Source organism: Labeo rohita, chromosome 9 (assembly GCF_022985175.1).
Source record: "Labeo rohita strain BAU-BD-2019 chromosome 9, IGBB_LRoh.1.0, whole genome shotgun sequence".
NCBI classification, from domain to species: domain Eukaryota; kingdom Metazoa; phylum Chordata; class Actinopteri; order Cypriniformes; family Cyprinidae; genus Labeo; species Labeo rohita.
Window position 1 is genome coordinate 7,742,479 of NC_066877.1, and position 17,998 is coordinate 7,760,476.

Consider the following 17,998-nt stretch of genomic DNA (forward strand, 5'->3'; position numbering starts at 1 on the left):
TGCTAATGCAATCAATAATTATTAGCATTTTTGGAAATTTCATTATTATTGGTTAATGAATGGTTTATTACTCTTGACCTATAGGTGGCGCTGTTTCCAAATTGATGTGGCATGGTCAGCATGAGGTGACATGATTGGCATGATTCCAGCAAATTCATTGATGTGTTAAAAAATAACCGTTTCACATTCGAGGAGTTTGAAAAAGTAGGTTTTCAACATGAATAAAAATGGTGAACAGGAAGTTTGGCTGACTAGAGCAAAATAGGTATCTATGTTCTCGGCGTGACCCAAGGAATATACTAAGACCACTTTCATTACAATAGGCCAATTTAATCATGTTATTAGTATTTTTTGGAACTTCTTTGTAACTTTTTGGCATGCTGCACCAAATCTAGAGAGACCGGTTTTGGGATTTTTGGCCAAACTAGTCAGAAGTTATACGCACAAATAATCATTTGTCAAATCTCCTGACCACTAGGTGGTGCTACTCAGAAACTGTGCTGGAAGCCTTAGGTCATGGTTGTTATAACACAGACCAAGTTTGGTGTCAATACACCAAACCGTTGCTGAGATATAGCCTCCCATCCATTTTTGCGTGCTCTTCGTCAAATTCGTTCAAGTGTTATTCGAGAATGGATTGACTAATCAACTTTCTTTCCACAACTTTTTGCCATCATGGTCTGAAGATGATCTGAGCCAAAATCAGACAAACTGTCTAGAACGAATTCGAAAAAGTAGTTTTTTAATTTTAGTGTTCATTCGAATCAGCATGAGCCAAGAGTTCAGATGAAGAATTTTCAGGATTCAGATGAAGAATTTTCCTTCTAGACCTTACGGTTCTAAAGTTATTAGCATAAACATGAGTGAAACTTTAGACAAGTGGTTGCATTAGAGACCCCAAACTTTTCTATGGTTAATGTTGAGACTGTCTTCTATCAGTGTGCCAAATTTCATAACTTTCCCGCAAGTGGTTCTATGGGCTAAAATTGACTCAAAGCAGAAGAAACGGAAGAAGATGAAGAAGGAGAAGGAAGAACAATAATAAGAATTTTAATGTATACAAGAGGTGCCTGAAGATGCAGTGGATTACATTTGTTTGTGAATGGAATGCACCTCCCGATCTACATATATCCGTCTATGTTGGCGCGAATCATTTGTGATCCAGCTTCACTTACAGCAGAAGTGACTATAAGGGTTTTTTAATGAATCTTTGCGATCGCCTTTTCTAATAACGTGCTACTTAGCAAGTTTAGCAGCTAAACGCGGCTAAATGCAGCTAAAGTAAACAGGCTCATCACTCCACAAAGAGAGGGGCGGGGCGGGGCGAGCAGAGCTCATTAACATTTACAAGCAGCCCTGACCAGAACAGGATGATTTTTGCAGAGCTGATTTTGGAAAGGTAAAAAGGGTGTTGTTTTACACTACCATTAAGAATTTTAAATCAAAGTATATTAAAGACTTTTCATTAAGATCCTAAAAGAATCATATCAACTTGTGGAAAACGGGCATCCAATGACCCCTTTAAAAGTTTTTTAATCAAATTGTAGGTTGATTTTTCCAAACTGTTGCTCTATTCGGTGACACTAGTGGTGTAGCAATTACACTATTTTAAATTTCTTCTAATAAGCTTGGAAAATATAACATTTACAGTTTACTTTTTTGTCCTTTGGAGCTTAACAGCCTTAATAAGCATCTCCTTTTAGCATGGTACATTCTGCTCCTTAAATCCATTCGTGCTCCACAGAAAAACAACATTGTACTTCTTTTAAATGGCACAAGGTTAAGTAGATAATAAAGTCAAGGACTAACTTGGCTTGGCTTGTAATAGCTTGGTATTTTACTGATTATCTACGTGATTGAATAACCCACCTCTTTCTTTGACAGCACTCTTCTGGACCTCAGGAATGAGGAATCTGTAGACAAGTTCTGCCACAATCTCTTCAGACTGCTGACTGTTCCTCCTGCACGTATACACAGACCAAGAAAGACAAAACATGAGGCGATTAGAGCAGATTGATTCTGTTTGTGACAAAGGAAATGCTCTGAAACAGCCAATGCTGGCAAGCCTCGCTGTAGGACACAATACAGTGATCTTTGTAACTTGGTAATACAATGTTTATTAGATTAGTTATATGCCAGCAAATACACAGTATCTGATTCTAGCGGCTTCCTACGGTTGTGCTGCCACATCTGACATCCATAATTTATTATTTATTGAGGGAAAGAATATATAGACACAGATTTCATACATATTTTATATTTCTTAGGCTGTAACTGTCTCGACATTTTGCCTTGCAGGATAAGCAAGTTCAAATGTCGCAGAGTTTTTAAACAGGCAGAGCACAATGGGTGGAAGTTGTCCTGTAGGCAATCCAGCATGTCTTTGTATATTTTATTTTCAAGACCTTCTGAAAGCGTAAGTGAGTCATCTTATGTACATCTTACATGCATTATTTGATCAGATTTTATTTTATATGGCCTTTACTAACTATTCAAGGGCATTATGAAAGTATTGAGAGTTCAAGGTAATAATAACAGAAGTTATTCAAATCAACATTGTTTGAGTCTATTCTCATGACATCCTTGGCAGCTAAACAATGATCTTGAATTTAATAAAACCTCTGACATATGCAACTGTCAGTGATAAACATGTCTTACAGCCTTTGAATGTCAGTACAGAGCTGATAACATCTTTCTTATTTTGAAATCTAAAGGCGCATTTATATATATTCATCCCTTTTCTGCAGGAGTGTTCAGTGAAGTGTTTTATTTTGATAATTCAATAAACTATTGACATTTCTGTTTAGTCTAGCATGGCTCTAGCATGGTTCATTGTCAACAATATGCAATCTAGCAGTGAGATTTTTAAACTGGTTTAATTAGATGTAACAGTACTCGAGACCAAGGACATACGTCTCCTCTATGGCATAGGTGATGTTGTTCAGCTCCTCAGCCTTGCGGTGAATCTCCTCTCTGGCCTGAGCATCAGCTGTCTGATTAATGGAGCCCAGGATGACATCCTCCAGATACATGTCTACTGTGTCCTGATGTACCTTGACCGCCTGATACCAAATGATATAAAGACAGATCTCAGATAGAAAAGGAGGACTGCAAAGCTGCCGGTTGCGGTACAAGATGAAATCGTGCACAATATGACTATAAACATAAGATGAATTTTAATTGCCTCGTGACATTATTGAAGAATTCTGTAGCAATGTGCTTTACCGAAGAAAATACACCATGCATTTACACTAACATAGACTACTGTTTAGACGTTTGAAGTCTCTTATGCTCACCAAGGCTGCATGCAATATATAATGGTAAAAAATAATTAAATAACTGTTTCTGTTTAAATATATTTTAAATTGTAATTTATTCCTTAAAGGATAAGTCCACTTCAAAAATTGACAGATAATGTACTCACCCCTTTTCATCCAAGATGTTCGTGTCTTTCTTTCTTCAGCCGTAAAGAAATTATATTTTGTTGAGGGAAACATTTCAGGGTTTTGTTCCATATAATGGACTGCTGTGGGTTCTACATGATCCCAGCCTATGAATAAGGATCTTATCTAGCAAAAAGATTGGTCATTTTCTTTAAAAAATAAGTATTTATATACTTTTTAACCACAAATGCTCATCTTGCACTAGCTCTGACTTAACGCCTTATGTAATCATGTTGGAAAAGCCACGTGCGGTCAGTTCTTCGTCTGTGTACTTCGGTTCAAAAAAGGTAGGGTGGGGTGAAAAAATCTCATTTTCCCCTCCAACTTCAAAATCATCTGACATCGCTGTTTTACCTTTTTTTTGAAAAGACTTTCTTTGCATGTTTGCTTTGTAAACACTGGGTCGGTACTACATCACGCTTGACCTTTCCAACGTGACTACGTAATGTCTAAGGTCAAGCTAGCGCAAGATGAGCATTTGTGGTGAAAAAGCATATAAATTTATATTTTTTAAGAAAATGACCAATCGTTTCGCTAGATAAGACCCTTATTCCTTGACTCGTGTAGAGCCTTTTTAAGCTGCATTGAAGCTGCGGTTTTGAAGTTAAACCATTGGGAACCACAATTATCAACCTACATTATCAGGAAATTTTAATTCTGCAAGTGAACTTATCCTTTAATTTTTACAAAGAAAGATCCTTTTGAATGGTATTGTCTGATTTTGTTAGGTAGAGGTAAGAGCACATTTATTGTAAATGGATGTTCTAGTGACCTGTTTAAATATCTCATCCTCCTCTCTGCGTCTCCTTTCCTCTATCTGTCTCCTTCCACTCTCCTCAGCCTCACGAATACGACGGTCTCTCTCAGCCAATAGAGTAAAGGCATGCATTCGCCTTTCCTCCTGCAGGCGGACCAACTCTTTAGATAGAAAGTCCAACATGTCCACTATCACCCCTCCAGAGAGGCCAGCTATATTGGACTCAATCTGAGAAGCCTTAGAGAAAGACAGCAGGAGAAAGAATAAGGAGAATTTATTAAGTTCAGTAACTGTGATATTAGAACTCATTACATTTATCAAAATCCATCATTACAACGTTTTTAACTTCAAGCTTCAACTTCCAGCTAAAATACAATTCAATCAATATCAAAAACATTGCTTGCTTCAGTGAAAACATCATCTGGTTTGACTCAGGAGAGAAATATGCACAGATCAAACAGTTTTCAAGTAAGAACAATCTGAAAACACTTCTAACAAATATGTTGGTGGATTTTGATATGAGACAACAACAGGATGGATTTTTCACTGGAAAAATTGACTCGTGGATCAATATTTTGGCTAAAAGTGATTGTTTCTTACAAACAAATAGCTTTTTACTTCACAAGACATTGATGATGGACTGGAGTGGTGTGGATTATTTGTGGACTATTGTGATGTTTTAACAGCTGCTTGGACTCTTGTTCTGATGGCACCCATTCACTACAGAAAAAGTGCAATGATAAACTAATGTAATGACGTAATGATAAATTTGCCCAAATGTGTTCTGATGAAGAAAGAAACTCATCCACATCTCAGATGAATACATTTTCAGCAAATTTTCATTTTTGGGTGAACTACTCCTTTAATATTAAAATATTCTCCACAAACTGTTAAGATCAGACTATAGCGATCAGTGACTTTGTTAAAAATAGCTTATTGTAGTTTTAACAGTTTTCACTGGGCGGAAGGTTTTGAGTTCTGAAAACTACAGAAAAAATAACATTTTTCATAATACAATGAACTTTCGTTTCAAAACAGGAAAATCTGTCTCTTCATGCTGAGCTGAAAGAGCCTGAAAGGATCAGTGGTACATGATAAAGCAGAACTGATCTTGTGAATGCCACAAGAACTGTATTTTGATTCTACAGAGATAAGTCCGTAGTTTTCTCAGTCAAAGTTCACTTGGTACAGCAGGTGCTTATTTTCATATCTTAAGCATTTATGTCTCCGTTCTTACTCTTTCAGATTGGGTGTCTCTCTGTCTCTGCAGGGCGAGTGTGACCTGTTTTTCCGCCTCCTTTTTGTCCTGTTCCTCCTTCTGCAGTGCGTGGGTGGTGCGCAGTTCTTGAATCAGTTCCAAACGTCTCTGTTTTCCCTCGAACATCTGACAACAATCAGATATCATTATCCATTCACATCGATCAGTTAGAAAAACACGCTCGACACTCTGGGCCTTACCTGATTCTGTGTGGATCTTCCTCTGAGCACTTTCTGCAGAAAGATAATGGCCAATTCCCTTTCCTCATCTCCCTGTTATAGACACAACATTTGATATCTCAGAATGATAGATGTGTCATACAATGAGAATTATAAAATAAATGTGACCCTGGACCACAAAAGTAAGTAGCATGGGTATATTTGCTGCAATAGCCAAAAATACACTGTATGGTTCAAAATTATTGATTTTTTTAATGCCAAAAATCATTAGGATATTAAGTAAAGATCATGTTCCATTAAGATTTTTTTATAAATTTTCTATCATAAATATATAGAAACATATGATTAGTAATATATATTGCTAAGAACTTCATTTGGACAACTTTACAGGCGATTTTCTCAATATTTTATTTTTTTATTTTTTGCACCCTCAGATTCCAGATTTTCAAATAGTTGTCCTATCTTAACAAACCACATATCAATGGAAGGCTTATTTTTTCTGCTTTTTTATTTTAAATGAGCCCTTATGACTGGTTTTGTGGTCCAGGGCCCGAAAGTAGTATCCTCAGATCACTTTAGAGTTGGGCCTTTGAGCACAATTTTACTATTGTGAAAACTAATGCACTTCAGAAAAGAGTAATTATTAAAGAAATACTATCATTTAAAAGAATGTTTGAGAAATTGCATGTCTTTTAGAAGTAGCACAAAGTACCAAAGTGAACCAAAATGTCTTTAAAATCAAAATTGAAGTGAATTAGTTATAGTTAATTATCATTTTGAGAAATCCGATAATTGTACACTACAAAAATACCAACATTGTTTGGCACAAACCTTTTTTTATCCTCATTATAACGAGTATGTGATGTGGTCTGGGTGGTGTCTTTTATTTTTGCTGACGCTATCAGAAAGTTCTGCAATCAAAATTTGGGTAGTGACCTGCTAGCTGAAAACCATTAGGTTAGAGAATCACAAAGGCGTGTTTATACCCACAGGCTACCCAAACCGCCCCTATACAGACACGTTTTGACTCGCAAACTGCACACTTTCTCACCAAAAGCCAGATCTTTCTAGAAGGAAGATGGAATAAACAAGGGCTGTACCTCTGGGGGGTCTTCCACTGCAGGGGTTGGAGGTCGTGGAACAGGTTTTTCCGTCTTAAAGAGGAACCGCAGTGGCTTCTTTTCCATCACACAACCCTTTTCCTCCTTCAGAGCCTAGTGGGAAAGGAGAGCTCAGGGGGATATATGTCACTTCATACACCTCCTCCCACATTCTGATTAAGTGTGAAAAGCACCCAGCTGCTCATTACCTGATGAGTCTTCATGAGCTCCAGTTCTCTGCGGGCTGAGCGTGAGATGAAGCCTTTAGTCACTTTAGGTCTTGGCGCTTTGATTCGAGGCTCCATGACAGATGGAGAAAGACCTGCCTCCAGTTCTAACAGACCTGAGAAACACAGAGATACAGTATTAAATCCATAGTCATTCAAATTTCAGCTATAACTTAAACAGGCTGTGCTTGTAAAATAACGTATTTAAAACTAAATAAAATGCATTTTATTTTTTTCTACATTTTTTCAGAAAAAAAAAAAAATCAAATTCTCAGGTCCATCAAATTCTTTTATTTTTTTTTCAGAATTTTTGTGTATTTGAACCATTTCCAACCAAACTGTATGATTTTAAGATCCATCTTTTCAAACTGAGGAAAACTGAGGGACTCAAATGCAACTATTACAAAATGTTCAAATGCTCACTGATGCTCCAGATGGAAAAACAATGTATTAAGAGCCAGGGGGTGAAAACTTTTTGAATTTAAAGATTGGGGTAAATTTAACTTCATTTGTCTTCTGGGAAACATGTAAGTATCTTCTGTAGCTTCTGAATAGCACTACTAAATGAAACAAAAATATATGATATTTAGGAAAAATATGAAAAATGTACACATCTTCATTCTGTTCAAAAGTTTGCACCCTTGGCTCTTAATGCATGTAATAAGTAAAACAAGGCAAGGGATTTTTATGGATAACATGTTCAAAAATAACTAAATAAATAATATCCAAACATATTGAACAAAGGAATATATTAGAATAAAAATGCCATTTACACATTAGTAAATATTTCTAAAAGTTAAAAAAAAAATAATTTACCAACAAACTTTACTGTATCCTAAATAGTTGTAAGGAAAACAACTTGTGCAAACAGAAGCAGACCTTCATACGTGCTAAGAAAGTGACTCTTGACCACGTTGCGGTTGGAATTTCGGTCAGGGATCTGGCCAATCCGTGAAAGAGGTGCATATGTCTGAAACCCATAATCTGAGTAATCCTTTATAATATCACGTCTCTCCAGCTTTCCCTCCACATTCCTCCGTTTTGCCAGCAGCTTACGCATTGCTGTGAAAAACAGGAAAACGATAGATAAAATGATGTCAGTTTTTGCATGCTTATTATCTCATAAATCAGGATAATCCAATGTAAACATATGTAAGATGGTTTAAAAACACAAATGTCCTGACAGCTCTTAATACAGGCTATGCTTCATTTAGTTCAAGATTTGAATAAGTGGTTTTGTAGGAATGATAGCTTTATATCATGCCTCCCAAAATATAGAATAAAAGACTGTAAGCACAGTTTTCCTTTTTGTGTGTACAGTGCCTTGCAAAAGTATTCATACTCCTTCATTTTTTTTATGTCTTATGTTGCAGCCTTATGTTAAACTGCTTTAAATTACTTTTTTCCACATCAATCTGCGCTCCATACAATATAATGACAAAGCACAAGATAGAATTGTGACAACTTTGCAAATGTATTAAAAATAAAACACTGAAATAACTACATTGCATAAGTATTCATACCCTTTTCTGGGACACTTGAAATTTAGCTCAGAAGCACTCATATCGCTTGTAAATGTTACTACACTTCGAGTGGAGTTAAAAGTGCAAATTCATGAATGAGTATGATTTGGAAAGGTGCACACCTCTCAATATAAGTACTGAAGTATCAGTTGCTCAGTTTGGCCAGGAGGCCAGCTCTAGGTAGAGTTCTAGGTGTTCCAAACGTCTTCCATTATGGATAATAGAGGCTACATACTTCTGTAAACCTGTAAAAGCAGAATTTTTATCTGAACTCTTCCCCAGATTTGTGTCTTGATGCAATCCTCTCTCTGAGCTCTACAGGCAGGTCTTTTGACCTCTGGGCTTGGTTTTTGCTCTAATATGCATTTCCAATTGTTATACCTTATACTGAGAGGTGTGTGCCTTTCCAAATCATACTCATTTGAATGAATTTGCCACAGTTTAACTCCACTTGAAGTGTGATAACATCTACAAGTGATATGAATGCTCCTGAACTAATTTTTAAGTGTCTCAGAAAAGGGAATGAATACTATATGAATACTTATGCATTGGAATCATTTTAGTTTTTTATTTCTAATAAATTTGCGAAGTTGTTACAAACCTGTTTTGTGCTTTGTCATTATAGTGTATGAAGTGTAGATTGATGTGGAAAAAAAGTCATTTAAAGCAGTTTAACATAAGACTGCAACATAACAAAAAGTGGTTATGAATACATATAATATATGAAACTTTGCAAGGCACTGTATGTAAACGTGGTAAAGCGAGTCATCTACTTTTTGGTCTGAAGAGATTGAAATGTATTTATGCTAAAGGTTATTTTATCAATGTTTTATGTAATACTAGAATATGATCAGCTAAAGACAAAAAGATGGTAAACCATCTAATAACAATAATAATAATAAAACAATGATAATAATATTTTTATAATAAAAATAAGTAATTTTTTAGAATAATAAATATTTATATTACTGCTGCAATTAAACTATTGCACTGCAATAGAAAAACTATAATAGTAATAATAATAATAATAATAAATTATAATAGTAATAATAATTCTTAATAATTTTAAAGTTATTAATTTTAGTGGAAAACCGCTGGGAGACCTTAAAGCTTCCCTTTTGTTGAGAAGATATATAGACCGGTTCCCAAAATTTTGGTGAGGACATTTGGGATGTGTGTTGTTTTTTGGGATGTGTCATGTTTTTCCAGTGCTTCATGCTTGAAACACTGAAAACTCTGGATCATGAGCTGCTCGCGTATAAATGAACACAGTGCAATACTCACTATGACACATCAGACTATATATTTAGGCTACGTAGTTAAACTGCAACTCCTTTGACCTTTTATAATCACACCAGCTACTAAGTAAAATAGCTTCATGTATTTGCCAACACTGATTTTAATTATATTTTGCTCTTGCCTAGGTGAGATGCAGGGATATTTACCACATAACCACTAGATGGCACTGCTAACTCATGCAGCACTGTCAGAAGCTATGGTATTTATGCATGAAATACAGGTATTTTAAATGTATTTAATTCAAAACAATTTTTTTTTTCTTTGGAATTAACGCAACTGATGTAGGTCACGCTTCAGGTCAGAAAGCACGGAAATTTGTATCAATATAGAAAAATCACATTCTTGTAGCATCTAGAGTATATGGTCAAAAAATGGGTCCTTCTGAGTGTTACATAGCCTAACTATGATTTATCTGACTTTGGCCTCACAAATGACGTAGTCATTGCGTATCTTCTTAAGTCGCGCCTCCTTCTCCTGCTGGTGCTGGGAAAAGCTCACATCCAGTCGATCCATCTTGACCTCCTCCTGCTTTTCCTCCCTCTGACGCAGAAGCTGGACCAGCAGGGTCAGCCGTGCCTCCTGCAGCCTAACAAAACACATGATAAACAGTCAACATAAATGTGTTTGTGTTTTGTAACAGTAAATTTAAAGGGTCCTATTATGCTCTTTTACAAAGTCTTAATTTTGTTTTGGGGGTGTATTAGAACATGCTTTCATGCTTGGTGGTTTCGAAAAATGCATTATTTTTAACATAATTTACATTATTACAATGCATTTCTTCCAGCCTGGCACAAATGGCTTGATTAGTTCCAGGTTTAATGAAGGCCCGCCTTCAGAAAAACAAAATGTGTTGTGATTGGTTAGCTGTCCCACTGCGTTGCGATTGGCAATGTGTTCTGATGTGTTCTATGTGAACAGCCCCTTCTTTAGACTTTGTTTTTGGTAAATATCCACCTTATTCAGCTCAAAGCATTTTGTTATGATGAGAAACCACTGCAAATAATGTGTGAGTGAACTATATATCTATATATATATAAGCAGTGCTCACTTTTCAATCTCCTTCTCTCTGAAGGCCCACTCCTTCCTCTCCATCTCCTCCATCATCCTTCTCCTCTTGTCCAGCTGAGAGAGGTCATTCAGCGGGGGCAGAGTTGCCTCCCAAGCTCTCTTTATTCTTGCCCTCTCAATCATCTCTACCTCTGCCAGCCCTGCAGGCAGCCCATGGCCTGAAAACAAACCACTGTTAGTCCTGTCTCTCTGCAACTGTTGGAACACAAACGCTTCAAGCTACACATGTGAAAGTGTGCACAACATTGTCTCATTGATAACCTGTATAGGAGCTGATTAGATAAGGCACCTGGTGAGAGACACTTATTATGTATTATTATTATTATTATATTATATGCTGTTTACCCCATGTGAGTGTGGCCAGTGTGAGCAGCTCAGGGGGGGCTGTCCCAGGACGAACTGCATAGTCTGGAGTGAAAGGGTCTGTTTGTGTCTCACTCTCACGATAATCAGTCTGAACTCCCACGCTCCGCTGGAACGGAGTGGGGGACCGCTTTTCATCTCCATCCGAAGCAGAAAGGAGGTCAGATCTGTGAGAATAGTGGGGAGACAGATGCATAGAAAGATAGCAGGAAAGTCCAGTTTTTGGTAGATCATAGGTATTGTATTAAACTTTATTAACAGAGTAGGGCTGAAGCACCGCTTGACTTACTTTGGCAAAGCAAATACAACATCAGGAGGAATCTGTTGAGCAAAAGGAATAAGAGGACTGCGAGAAAAAAAGAGGGAAGAAAGTGAAAGAGAAAAACATTATTATTTGTACACTTACAAGGGAACCCCAGGTAATAAGACTTGTATGGCTCAATATAATGTAAATGATAATCTCTTACTGCAATATGTAGAAGAAAACCCATGTTATTAAATGAGCTTCCAAATGACAGAGACAAGAAACGCTAGATGTCATCCTGGTAGGATGTAAACATGCCAATGCTTGTCATGACACCGCAGCCACTGAAGGAGTTTCACTCATTGGCATTTAGACTCCTTGTGGGGAAAAATCGATGGTACACCATTTGGTTTAAGCCTGTGCTTATATCCATCGCCACCTGTAAGCTCTTTCAGTAGCTGCGGTCATCGTATCGGTATTTTATTTTCCCAGTTGTGTTGCGGTAAAGACAGCAACAGGTAGCAGCAGTAGCTCACCTAGTGCAAACATTTCACGTCACTGAAATAAAGGCGCCCCCTATAGTCCAAAATATGTATAAAACGTGGATTTTTAAATAACGTAAATCTTTTGTGGGTTTTCTTCTTCATATTTCAGTAAGATACATCATTTGTGTTATATTAAGCCATGCAAGTCTCAATACCCAGGGTTCAATTTAACTGTCAAAAAAATTCTCAAAATGTTTAGTTAGTGTCATTCACACTCATTTTTCTATATATCATACCGTTTGAAAAACTTCCAGCGGTCCGTTCCTGTCACATCTGCATGGTTTGGTCTATGTATCTGAGACACAACCCTTACACAGACACAAAATTATAAAGGATTATTAATTCATATTAGCATATGCAGCATACACTATCACTCAAAAGTTTGGGGCCAGTATGTTTTTCCATTTGTTAAAAAATACAGTTATTCAGCAAGGATGCATTTCATTGATCAAGTGACAGTAAAGATATCTACAAAAGATCCCCATTTCACATAAATGCTATGCATTGAAGCATCTTGGAAAAAAGTAGCACTCTGTCCACAATAAGTGGCACAACTGTTTTTAACATTAATCTTAAGAATAAATGTTTCTTAAGCACCAAATCAGCATATTATAATTATTTCTGAAGGATCATGTGACACTGAAGCATGTAATGATGCTGAAAAATGAGCTTTGCATCACAGAAATAAATTTTAAAAACCATATATATATATATATATACAGTCATGGCCAATAATATTGGCACCCTTGCAATTCTGTTGAAAATGCAATCTTTCTCTCAGAAAATTGTTGCAAATGTTTTGGTACTCACATGTTTGCATTGGAACAACACAAAAAACAGAGAAGAAAAGTCAAATCTGATACAATTCCACACAGAACCCAAAAAATGCACTGGACAAAATTATTGGCACCCTTAACTTAACATTTGGTAGCACCCCCTTTGGAAAAAAATAACTGAAATCAATTGCTTCCTGTAACCATGAATGAGTTCTTACACCTCTCTACTGGAATTTTAGACCACTCTTCATTTGCAAACTGCTCCAGGTCATTCAGATTTGAAGGATGTCTTCTCCCATCTGCTGTTTTGAGATCTCTCCACAGGTGTTCTATGGGATTCAGATCTGGACTCATTGCTGGCCATTTCAGAACTCTCCAGCACTTTGTTTGTAACCATTCTGAGTGCTTTTTGAAGTGTGTTTCAGGTCATTGTCCTGTTGGAAGACCCATGACCTCTGGTCAGACGCAGCTTTCTGACACTGGCCACTATGTTGCAACCCAAAATTCTTTGGTAATCATCATTTTATGATACCGTTCACACAGTCAAGACATCCAGTGCCAGAAGCAGCAACCCCAAAACATCTTTGAACCATGTTTGACTGTTCGGACTGTGTCCTTTTCTTTGAAGGCCTCATTTCTTTTTCTGTAAACAATGCCACGATGTCCTTTACCAAAAAGCTTTGCTTTTGTCTCATCTGTCCACAGTACATTCTCCCAGAAGGATTGTGGTTTTGTCACATAAGTTTTGGCAAACTCCAGTCTTGCTTTTTTATGCAGTGGTGTCCTCCCGGGTCTCCTACCATAGCGTCCCTTTTCATTCAGATGGTGACGGATAGTGCGAGCTGACACTGTTGTACCCTGTGTCTGCAGATCAGCTTGAATTTGTTTGGAAGTTAATCGGGGTTCTTTATCCACCATTCAAACAATCCTTTGTTGTGATTTTTCATTAATTTTGCTCTTCCATCCACGTCCAGGGAGGTTACAGCTACAGTGCCATGGGCTGTACACCTTTTGATGATATTGCGCACAGTGGACACAGGAACATTAAGATGTCTGGAGATGGACTTTTATTGCCCACACCTGTTACTTGCCCCAGGTGAGTCTAAATACAAATTACAGGAGCATCACATGCTTGAAAAACAATTGTTTCTTACAATTTTGACAAGGTGCCAAAAATTTTGTCCAGTTTATTTCAGAGTTGTGTGAGAAATTTGATCAAGTTTGACTTTTCTTTTGTTTTTGTGTTGTTGCAGTGCAAACAAAAACAATATGCACGTGAATACCAAAACGTTTGCAAAAAAGAAAACTCTTAAAAAGAAAACTCAAATAAAGAAAACAGCTCAAGTCATAATGCAAAAAAAAAAGGTGGTAATAAAAATAGATTTATTTTCTTCATGAAAATCATTTCTTCGTTTTCCTGCGAGATTCATCTATCTAATATAATATTCATAAAGGACTATTGTCTTGTGTGCAGACTGGGTGAATCTTACCCTGTCAGTCGCTGCAGGGCCTGTCTCTTCTGTTCTGCATAGCCCCGCCAACGCCGATCAATGAACGCAGGCACAGGGTCAGTGGCTTCAAGGCGCAAGGTAAAACGGGGGTGATGTGGCAGATTACTAAACATGGAGTTAAACTCAGGGACCTTCCGCTGATAGAGACAAAACACAACTGTTTGTACTCTTAAAAGCTCATAACACACATTTTCATTATTTATTGTTGTGTTTATAATGTTTGAAGTACAGAACGAAATGCCTCTCCACTTTACTTTCTATAAAAGGATACATTTAATTTCTGGGAAAGAGGTTTTGAGTTCAGGAAGTTACTAAATGTTTTCATAGGACAATAAACCTTTATTTCCAAAGATCAGGGACATTTTCATTCCTCACTTTTCATTCCTTCATTCTTTTCTATATAACCGAATTACATCACAACACAGTAAACCTCAATGAGTCAATGGGAACTTTAGCTTAGCAAAGATTTCAACCTTGTTATCTCTTTGCCATTTGTGCAATTAAATATTTTCAGATAAATGTTTTTGTGTTCACCAGCAAAATTCTGAGAATACTAAGGGCATGAGATAAAAGAAAGGAATTTGTTCAGCTCTAAATTTCTCATAATTTTCATTTCTCACTAATGACCAGACTGCCATACACAAGAGAGAATTTATAATGTGATAATGACTGGCTGTACATTGTACAAAATGATAAAGGAGTAAAATAATAAGTAAATATAAGTAAAATAATAAATAAACTAAAATATTAATTTGAGTTGAAAGTGTGTGAGAAGAGACTGTGGGGTGATCTGAGAGACATGAAACTAGCACAATGTAGGAAACTGGCTGCCAGGGACAAATATCTATCTTACTATTTACTGATCATTATACCTAAATATATGACCACAGAATGCGGCGATTGGCCAATCAGAATCAAGTATTTCAGGGAGTCCTGTAATAATGCAAAATAACCACTTCACTGCTATTAATTTTAAGGATTACAAGCCAAGATATTCGCAATCATCTTTTTATTTCATGTTCCAAAATAAAGTGCTCAGTATCTCAGCATGTAATCTTTTTTGGGTACGCAGTAAATTAATTGCAAGTATTAGATTTTTTATTCATTTAGAAAAAAATATTTATAACTTGTAGTCTAATCACGCCACATGTGGATTGAAAAATGTGCTTGAGGTTTATATTAATTCACATAAAAAGTTTTTTTTTTTGTCATGACTTAAAGAAGCACACTTATTTTGATGTGTTGACTAACATACTAAAGCACATGTGTCTGGATTATAATTTGAATTGTAGTGTTTGTCAATATTATATTTAAAGTTCGTTACAAATGTGAAATTACAGATATATTTAATTATATTTAAAACATGTAAGTATGTTTTAGTTTAAAATAAATGCTTGTCAGTAAATCTGGCAATACACTTTATTCCAAAGACAATAATAGTAATTATGTAATTGCATGAAATTATATTATTAGTGTATTATTTCTGTAACAAGTACTATTTTTTAAAAGTATGCTAAATTGTAGGCTATTTTCCACAACTTTATTTGGACTATTTCAACACTGCAAACATGCATGTTTTGAAGCTTGTTACTTAAAATGTGTTTCTATGTGTTAACGTACTGTAAATCCTGTTTTGGCTAAATGTACTTCCTCTTGCCCAATCACAAGTCAGTCAGAGTTCATCAAACTTGAACTTAATTTCGCAGTGGAAAACGACACTGTTTTTGTGTTTTCCGGTTGCTAGTGTTTACACAGAAGTAGCAGCACAACATCTAACGTGACTGCAGTTCAAGGACTCGCTACATAAATGTGAAACATCTGATCTGAAACATTTTAGTACGCGAAGAGCTGTGGTGGGTCACTTTTGAGGGTCTTTCAACTTACCACTCGATCAACTGAGGCATGGGCTCGAAGGTTTTCCCTGGCATGATCCACATCAGCTGACAGTGTGTATACTGGGTCTAAAAACAACACCATCATACACAATTTAGCCTAATAATACAGCCTAGTTTCTTATAAGACCCGTATTAATGGTCAAATAAGCCAATGATTTGCAGCTCTAAAATGTTCACACGTAACTCACCGTACAAATAATCATACGTCCTCTGTTGTCTGAATCCCTTACCACTGCCCTCATTTTTCTTCTGATATGTGCGTGTCACAGAGACGCTCATGTTTGCTTTTAACAGGTATGTCTTTCATTTGTAAGAGATTGGGGTAATGGTTACCATGGAGATAGTAAACATCCGACCACGTCACTACCGCTATCACACCGCTAGGGGGCGGTCAAAACAAACCCACGACAATCCTCCAAATCCTCATACATCTCCAAAACATTTTTGGAGATTTTTGTTAATTTATTCATTCGTAATTAACATAAACTTGTGGATGCAGACAGACTGCATGATGTATCATGAACTTGCAGATATACTGTAAGGTAAACTGAACATCTTACTTTGTATTGATCAATCGGTTCATTTCTGGTATTTTTATTTTTTATTATTTTTTATTTAACAATATCAATTTACAAACTCCATTTCTGGTATGTGGTGCCCGACCTGTCTTAGATTTAAGCATATTCAAGTTATATGTTTATTTTAAAACATTTAAGATTTTAAACCATAATTTTTATATATATATATATATATATATATATATATATATATATATATATATATATATATATATATATTTATTTAGGTTGTATTCTTCAACGCGGAAGTAGGCCTGTCACATCGTGCAGTAAACGGTAAAACATAAGATAGATGTATTAAGATAATAATATATACGATAATATGTTAAGACACACCAATTTGCAATATCAAGCAGCAAAAACAGCTGTTTTGTACAGCTAAAAATAGCTGGATATGGATGAGACTCGACGTCAGACCGCTCTTACGGTAAAAATAAGGTGGATCAATTTATTTTTTTCAATTATTACATTTGTTTGAACATTTATAAATAAGATTTTAATTATGGTAATTTTAGTTTTTTTTTTTTAATCGGCCAAGGTATACATTTTTGTTATCATGTTGGCTGTGACAATACTAAAAAATGTTTAAAAATGTTATTTTATTTTATATTTTTTTTTTTTAAATCTTGGCTGTGAGTTGTTTTACATCCAAGTTTCTAACTGTCAAAAATGTGCAGTTGTCATTTTTGTGATGTTACAGTCTAACCTCACATCTAAGTATAGGCCACATATATTTTATTTTAAATGCTATCATTTAATTTTAATGTTGTGTAGTGTTTGTAAACAGCAACGCCATGGTGTGGCAGTACTAAATGGAATAATTTTCCAGTAGTTTTTTGAATAACAGTGCCTTAAGGTTTGAGTACTAAGTCATGACAAACATTTGAATAAGATCATGTGTGAGTTTATGAGAGTTCAGAATGTAATTTTGCAATATACTTAACATAATATGTTATATATAAGCAGTTTCACATTTACAGCACAGTTGTTCAGTGAATATCAATCACAACAGCATACAACCCCCTCAGTTTCACAGACAAGGCTTACAGTAAGCCTAGTCCCAGACTAAAATGTAAGTCTGAGCTGTTTCAACTGAAAGAAACTTGCACTGACTGATCTTAAAATGTATCAGTGCCTCTGTTTTGACTCAAGTAATGTTTTTTCCAAGGCTTGTTTATAAAAAATACTTAAATGTCCTAATTGAACTATGGCCTAATCCTGTCTGCTAAACC

The 17,998-nt window shown here is 36.0% G+C and overlaps 1 protein-coding gene across 2 annotated transcripts in view; it reads right to left on the reverse strand.

Annotated features, from left to right (window-relative positions):
- The window catches only part of cfap91 (cilia and flagella associated protein 91), a 22,879-nt gene extending 6,369 nt beyond the window's left edge, over positions 1–16,510 (reverse strand). For both annotated transcript variants that reach the window (XR_007828391.1, XM_051118844.1), the window contains exons 1-16: positions 16,377–16,510; positions 16,178–16,254; positions 14,273–14,430; positions 12,243–12,314; positions 11,507–11,563; positions 11,200–11,384; positions 10,835–11,012; positions 10,215–10,372; positions 7,844–8,026; positions 6,947–7,080; positions 6,738–6,851; positions 5,659–5,730; positions 5,438–5,584; positions 4,216–4,437; positions 2,914–3,062; positions 1,870–1,961 (exon numbers count right to left, since the gene is read on the reverse strand). Coding sequence is in view for 1 of the 2 variants with exons in the window: in XM_051118844.1 (XP_050974801.1) it covers positions 1,870–1,961; positions 2,914–3,062; positions 4,216–4,437; positions 5,438–5,584; positions 5,659–5,730; positions 6,738–6,851; positions 6,947–7,080; positions 7,844–8,026; positions 10,215–10,372; positions 10,835–11,012; positions 11,200–11,384; positions 11,507–11,563; positions 12,243–12,314; positions 14,273–14,430; positions 16,178–16,254; positions 16,377–16,467 (2,089 nt within the window). In the remaining variant the exon portion in view is untranslated. The remainder of the gene's footprint in view (positions 1–1,869; positions 1,962–2,913; positions 3,063–4,215; positions 4,438–5,437; positions 5,585–5,658; positions 5,731–6,737; positions 6,852–6,946; positions 7,081–7,843; positions 8,027–10,214; positions 10,373–10,834; positions 11,013–11,199; positions 11,385–11,506; positions 11,564–12,242; positions 12,315–14,272; positions 14,431–16,177; positions 16,255–16,376) is intronic.
- Positions 16,511–17,998: the final 1,488 nt, after the last annotated feature.